Genomic DNA, 7,012 nt, shown 5'->3' on the forward strand with positions numbered 1-7,012 from the left:
GTCTCTCTTTTTCTCTCTCTCTCTCTCTCTCTCTCTCTCTCTCTCTCTCTCTCTCTCTCTCTCTCCCACTCCATTCCTCTCTGAAATCAATAAAATAATATTTATTTTTTAAAAGGATCAATAAAAACAGTAAATGTCTCATGAAAAACTATCATAGCCAGAGGACAAAGGAATGAAGACTTTAAAATGCTGAAGGAAAATTGAAAAGCTCTCAAGGTAGAATTCTAAACTAACTGAAATATATTTCAAAACTGGCCCTAGCTTTTTGGCTCAGTGGTTTCAGTGTTGGTCTGCAGAATATTTATTTTTTAAAAGGATCAATAAAAACAGTAAATGTCTCATGAAAAACTATCATAGCCAGAGGACAAAGGAATGAAGACTTTAAAATGCTGAAGGAAAATTGAAAAGCTCTCAAGGTAGAATTCTAAACTAACTGAAATATATTTCAAAACTGGCCCTAGCTTTTTGGCTCAGTGGTTTCAGTGTTGGTCTGCAGCCAGAAGGGTCTTGGGTTTGATTATGGTCAAGGGCACGTACCTCAGTTGCATGCTCCTCCCTGGCCAGAGCCCTTGTCAGGGCATGTACAGGAGGCAACCAATCCATGTATTTCTCTGATATTGATATTTCTCTCTGTCTTTGCCTCTCTCTTTCACTCTCTCTAAAAATCAACGGAAGAATATCTTTGTGTGAGAATTAAAAACAAACAAATAAGCAAATGAAACAAATCAAACTGAAGCCTAGCTTGTGTGGCACAATGGTTGAGTATTGACCTATGATTCCATTCCTGGCCAGGACACAAGCCCAGATTTCAGTCTTGATCCCCAGTAGGGTGCGTGAAGGAGGCAGCCAATCAATGATTTTCTCTCATCATTGATGTGTTTTGCTCCCTCTCTCTCCTTTCCTCTCAATAAAAACATATTTAAATAAATAAATAAAATAAATGGTTGCTGGTTTGATTCTCAGTCCCTGCACATCAGGAGGCAACTGATCAATATTTCTCTTACACATCAATATATCTCTCTCACTCACTCTCCCCCTTTTTTTTCACTCTAAAAATCAATGAACATATTCTCAGGTGAGGATAAAGAACAGAAGATATATATCTATGTCATCTGTCTATACCATGGGAACAGAGGCACAGTGATTTTATCCCTAAGGAGTCACTGATTGCTCCCACATCCCACTTCCTGACCACATCCTGCAGCACATCTCATGCTGGGGAAGAAGAGGTCCCTGGGCATGGTGACCAGGACCCCAAGAAAGGCCTGGAGCTCTGAGGGCACAGTCAGCACCTTCTCCCAGGAGAAGCCCCAGAGAAAGGGACCTCCCCTCACCTCTTTCGACCTCCCTCACCTCTTGCCCTTTGTATGTGCAGACACCTCCCATATGCAAATGCCCAAACGGCCACCAGTACCAGATACACACAGTTGGTGTCCACTTAAATTCAGGGCTTCCTCGCCCTGGAGAATACTTTCTGGGGGAGGAGCACATCACCTGCAAGAGCATGACTCCCATGTGGCTCTTCCTCTTCCTGCTGTCAGCTCCCAGATGTGAGTGACTCAAGGGCTTAGATGTGAAGAGATGGGGATCCTGCATCTGAGTCCCAGGCTCACCCTGTTCTCTGTGTCCCAGGTGTCCTGTCCCAGGTGCAGCTGCAGCAGTGGGGCACGGAACTGGTGAAGCCCTCAGAGACCCTCTCCCTCACCTGCGCTGTCTCTGGTCACTCCATCACCAGTGCTTCCTGCTGGCATTGGATCCGCCAGGCCCAGGGAAAGGGGCTGGAGTGGATGGGGCGCATATGTAGTGATGGGAGCACTAACTACAACCCCTCCCTCAAGAGTCGAACCTCCATCTCCAGAGACACTTCCAAGAACCAGTTCTCCCTTCAGCTGAGCTCCGTGACCACCGAGGACACAGCCATGTATTACGGTGCAAGAGACACAGTGAGGGGAAGTCAGTGTGAGCCCAGACACAAACCTCCCTGAGGGAGGCAGCATGACTGGGCTGCATGGAGACACTCAGGACACCGGGGGGTGCTCAGGACCACAGAGCATGAGGATCAGCTCAGGAGCTGGGACTTGATTGGTATATTCTCTGATGATCTGGTCACTGGTTTTATTCTCCAGGAATAAATACTCTCCTCAGGGACTCACTGCCTCTCTCACTTATGCCTTACATTTCCTTTCACACCACCCCTAAGAGGAAGTCACTTACTTACTCTGCCCCATTGATCCGTCAGAAGGAGTCCTTAATATTTCCTTTGGTCTCTCCTGGAGACATTGCCATTTTAAGGAGGCCATTGCAAAGGTCATTGGGCAGTGACCCAGCAACAAATAACCTCGACTGTGCCAGCAAAGGGACAGTCTTCTGCCAGGAGCTTCTGGTGGATAAAACACATGAGGGCTTTACTCTAACAGAAAGGAGTTGGTAGAACTGATCTGTATTTTGAATTTCTAGAGGATAAGCAAATAGCCATATCTGAAATGAATAATACATGGAGTAGACTAACACTGCCGATTAAACATAAGTGAACCTAAAGAAGTGTAATGGAAACTAACCAAAATGGAACACAGAACAAATTTTCCAAAAAATAGTCAAGTGTTGGGAATGTACGAAACAATAAAGCAGTCAAATCTATATATACATGTAATTGGAATCCCAGAAAAAGGAGGGAGGGGGCACCAAATGAAATGTTTGGAGAAATTATAGCAACTAGTTTCTCAGAATTTGATGTAAACTATAAAGAGATCTAAGAACACCAAAGTACCCCAAGAAGAATGAAAATAACATTAAATCAAGGCACAATAAAGTCAAACTCATAAAATGCCAATGGCAGCAAAGAAAAAAACACACAAGTCAAGGAATAAGATTAATAAAAACATCAAAGGTCTCATGAAAAACTACCAAAATCAGAAGACAATGGACTGATGACTCTAAAGAGCTGAACGAATACTGAAGCATCATGAATGTAGAATTCTAAACTAACAGAAAATATATTTCAAAACTGGAAGAAAATGAAATTACAAAATATCTAATTTTGGGAGATGCAGCTAGAGTAGTGCTTAGAGGGAAATGTATAGCATTAAATGCTAATATATTAGAATAGAATAAAGATCTTTAAATCAATAACATAAGCCTCCACTTCAAAAAATTAGAAAAGGGTGAGAACCATTTTGGAGGTAGAGGTAAATGCATGTTCTCGCTGCCTCCTAAAATCACATGGAATGTACAACTCAAATAGCGAACAGTCATCATTCCAGACTAGGGAGGTAAAGAAGAAAGCACATCAAGACTGGTAGGAAGGGCAAAGATGGGCAACAGGCTAGTCCGACACTCAGATGTGGTTTGTGTTTAATCAGGATGGATATCTCAGCTGTGGAGGCCTCCTGAGAGAATGAAAGTGTCCCAGCCCCACACCAGAACCACACTCAGGTTTCCAGAGCTGGAAACAGAAGTCCTCAGAACTTCAGGTTATAAAAACCAGAAATAATTGTCTTTGAGTGACATGGAGGCCTCTGGAGACCCAGACTGTTCCTCTTAAAGGGCCAGCACAGGAATTTACAGGGTCTTTCTTCCTCTGATTTCCAGCAGTAGGTGATGGAATTGGGAGATCCAGCTACATATGGGGAAGAACTGGGTTGTCTGCCATTAGTGCAGGAACATGAGGTGGCTTTCTTCCAGACAGAGCTACTCCTAGGAGTCATTGTTTCTGTGCTGGGACCTCCCCCATTGCATAACTACCTCAAAGCCATATCTGAGGTTCCATCAGTGTGGCTCACACAGTTTGCTCTGCCCTGGTAATTCCCTGTGAGAACATGGCCCATCCAAAACTCAGCCCCACCCAAACTGTTTCCAACAGTCTTTCCATTTGAGTGCCTTGTCCTGGTTCAGGTTTCAGACTCTCCTAAAATCTCTCAAACAAGCAGCAGCTGGCATCATCATGCCCCAAACCTATCAATAAGAGGCCCAAGACCCAGCACTAGCACCAGCCTGCCTTGATTCACAACTTGTCCTTGTCTGGGCACATCCAAGCCCAATACAAGTAGGAGCCATCTGCAGACCCCCTTGTATCTCCTGCTTGGTGACCCCAGGCAGTGGCTTACTTTGCACTGCCAGGAGGCCCTATAGCCAGTGCACCTGGTGGACAGTTTCAGACCAGACCAGATTACAACTCTACACATCCAGGAGGAGAACGAAGAAGAGGGGAGGAGGAGGAGGGGAAGGAAAAGGAAAAGGAATAAGAGTAAGAATAAGAATAAGAATAAGAATAAGAATAAGAATAAGAATAAGGAGGAAGAAGAAGAAGAGGAATAAGAAGGAGAAGGAGCAGGAGAAGAAGAAAAAGAAGAGACGAGCAATGATTATGGCAAATAGTTTTTCAGAATTTGATGTAAACTATAAAGAGATCTAAGTTTTGCTCAGTGGATAGAGCATTGGCCTGCTGACTGAAGGGTTTCAGGATTCAATCCAGCCAGGGGCACATGCCAGGGTTCAGTTCCCAGTGGGCAGAATGGAGAAGGAAGCTGATCAGTGATTTTCTGTCATCATTGATGTTTCTATCTCTCTCTCCCTCTCCCTTCCTCTCTGAAATCAATAAAAATATTTTAAAAAACTAAAAATAAAATATGAAAAAATAATGGCAATAAATACATATCTATCAACAATTGAATCTAAAAACCAAAGTAATTAAACATAATATCTGATGAACAAAATAAACTGATGAATAAAATAGAACCGGAGGCATGGAAACATAAGACAGACTGTTGAATCTCAGAGGGAAGAGGGAGGAAAGGGTGGAAAGAGATTAACCAAAGAACTTATACACATATGCATTGCCTATGGACACAGATAGGAGAATGATGAAAGCCTGGGATGGGGTAGGATAGAAAATAGTTTCTCAGAATTTGATGTAAACTATAAAGAGATCTAAGTTTTGCCCAGTGGATAGAGCATTGGCCTGCTGACTGAAGGGTTTCAGGATTCAATCCATCCAGGGGCACATGCCAGGGTTCAGTTCCCAGTGGGCAGAATGCAGAAGGAAGCTGATCAGTGATTTTCTGTCATCATTGATGTTTCTATCTCTCTCTCCCTCTCCCTTCCTCTCTGAAATCAATAAAAATATTTTAAAAAACTAAAAATAAAATATGAAAAAATAATGGCAATAAATAATAAAACATCAAAAATATGAACAATAACATGGTGGTAAACGCATATCAACAATTGAATATAAAAAAAGGTAATTACATAATATCTGATGAACAAAATAAACTGATGAATAAAATAGAACTGGAGGCATGGAAACATAAGACAGACTGTTGAATCTCAGAGGGAAGAGGGAGGAAAGGGTGGGAAGAGATTAACCAAAGAACTTATACATATATGCATTGCCTATGGACACAGATAGGAGAATGATGAAAGCCTGGGATGGGGTAGGATCGGGGTGGATGCGTGATGTGGGTGGAAAGGGGGGAATATTGGTAATAATCTTAACATTAAAGATTTTAAAAAACAGAAAAGAAATTAGAAAAAGAAGATCAAACTCACCTAAAATCAAGCAAAAGGAAAGAAAAATAAAGATGAACAGAGATTAATGAAATCAAAACAGAAAAATTGTAGAGAAAAATGAATGATGCCAACAGCTGAATCTTTGAAAAAAATCAATAAAACTAACCAAATGCTAACAAGACTGACAAAAAGACAAAAGGCCAATATCAGAAATTAATGAGGAGATATTATCACATCCCCCAGTGCATTCTTATGAGACCGGCATTCTTGATGTACTCAGTACAAAGAAATAGTAAACTACTGGCTGAAATTTCTTGTTAACATATTTACTAAAATCCTCAACAAAATATTAGCCAACCCTACCAGCAATATAATAAAATCATACTACATCATGACAAAGTAGTAATAATCCCAACAACTCAAAGCTGATTCAATATTTTTTAATCAACCAATGTAATCCAACAGGTCAACTGTGTAAAGAAGAAAATTCACATGGTCATAAAAATTGATACAGAAAAGTGTGTGACAAAGCACAGCACTCATTCATGATAAAAATGCTGAGGGAACTTGGGATCAAGGGCACTTCCTCAATCTGGTCATGGAATTCCTGTAGCTAATATCATACTTGATTGTGGGAAGGGAAATGATTCCCCCTCATATGGGGAAATAGTCAAAAATGTCACTCTTACCACTTCTACTGAACATTGTACTTGATGTTTTAACAACTGAAATAAAACAAGAAAAATACATAGAGACATTCAAATGTGAATAGAGATACCCGCTGTCCCTACTTGTATGAGTCATATTCATCCATGAAAAAAATCAAAGGAATTGACTTGAAAATCATGGCTCAATACACAAAAATGGATCTATTTTGAGACTTATCATAACTGCAGTGGTGTTGCCCTTGTGGGGTTGGCAAAGTAGCAGATAAGGGGCAGAACTGAGTCCTTGTGGGAAACCATCCACAGAAACACAGCTTCTCACAGAGGTGTAGCCTCAAGAGGAACTTGGCCTCTCCAGCTGTGCCCGTCTCCCCCTGTGACACGTTTCCAGTTTTCCCTTGGTGGTTGAATTGGCATAAAATCCACAGCATAAGTGAACCACGTTGACGTAGTTGACATACACACGTCCAAACATGTGGAGAATTTTTTAAGAGTTGATCTGAGCCAAACCTAGGACAGTTGCAAAGAAGCAGGATCGCAGATGCCCCTGAGAATGCCAGTGTCAGAGTTGCTCTCACAGCTTCTCAGACATGTTTTGGGATTGAGGAGGAGGGAAGGAAGGCTTGCATGGAGGAGGGAGGGAGCACAGTGGGGGATGGAGATCAGGACACTTAACAAGAGTGTTCTCCTGAGGGGTGGTTAGGGCTTATTTTAAAGGCGTGTTGACCTTGATTCTCTAGAACAGTGGTTCTCAACCTGTGGGTCGCGACCCCTTTGTGGGTTGACCCTTTCACAATGGTCGCCTAAGACCATCGGAAAACACATATGTAATTACATATGCT

General features: G+C 41.9%; 1 protein-coding gene across 1 annotated transcript; it reads left to right on the forward strand.

The window, feature by feature from the left end:
* Window positions 1-1,479: 1,479 nt before the first annotated feature.
* On the forward strand, window positions 1,480-1,961 carry LOC107181583 (putative V-set and immunoglobulin domain-containing-like protein IGHV4OR15-8; the record flags this gene model as incomplete). Its single annotated transcript, XM_015557739.1, has 2 exons — window positions 1,480-1,550; window positions 1,633-1,961. Coding segments are annotated over exons 1-2 (375 nt in total), but the record flags the coding sequence as incomplete, so codon positions are not given.
* Window positions 1,962-7,012: the final 5,051 nt, after the last annotated feature.

Source organism: Myotis davidii, unplaced genomic scaffold (genome assembly GCF_000327345.1).
Source record: "Myotis davidii unplaced genomic scaffold, ASM32734v1 scaffold953, whole genome shotgun sequence".
Taxonomy (NCBI): Eukaryota; Metazoa; Chordata; class Mammalia; order Chiroptera; family Vespertilionidae; genus Myotis; species Myotis davidii.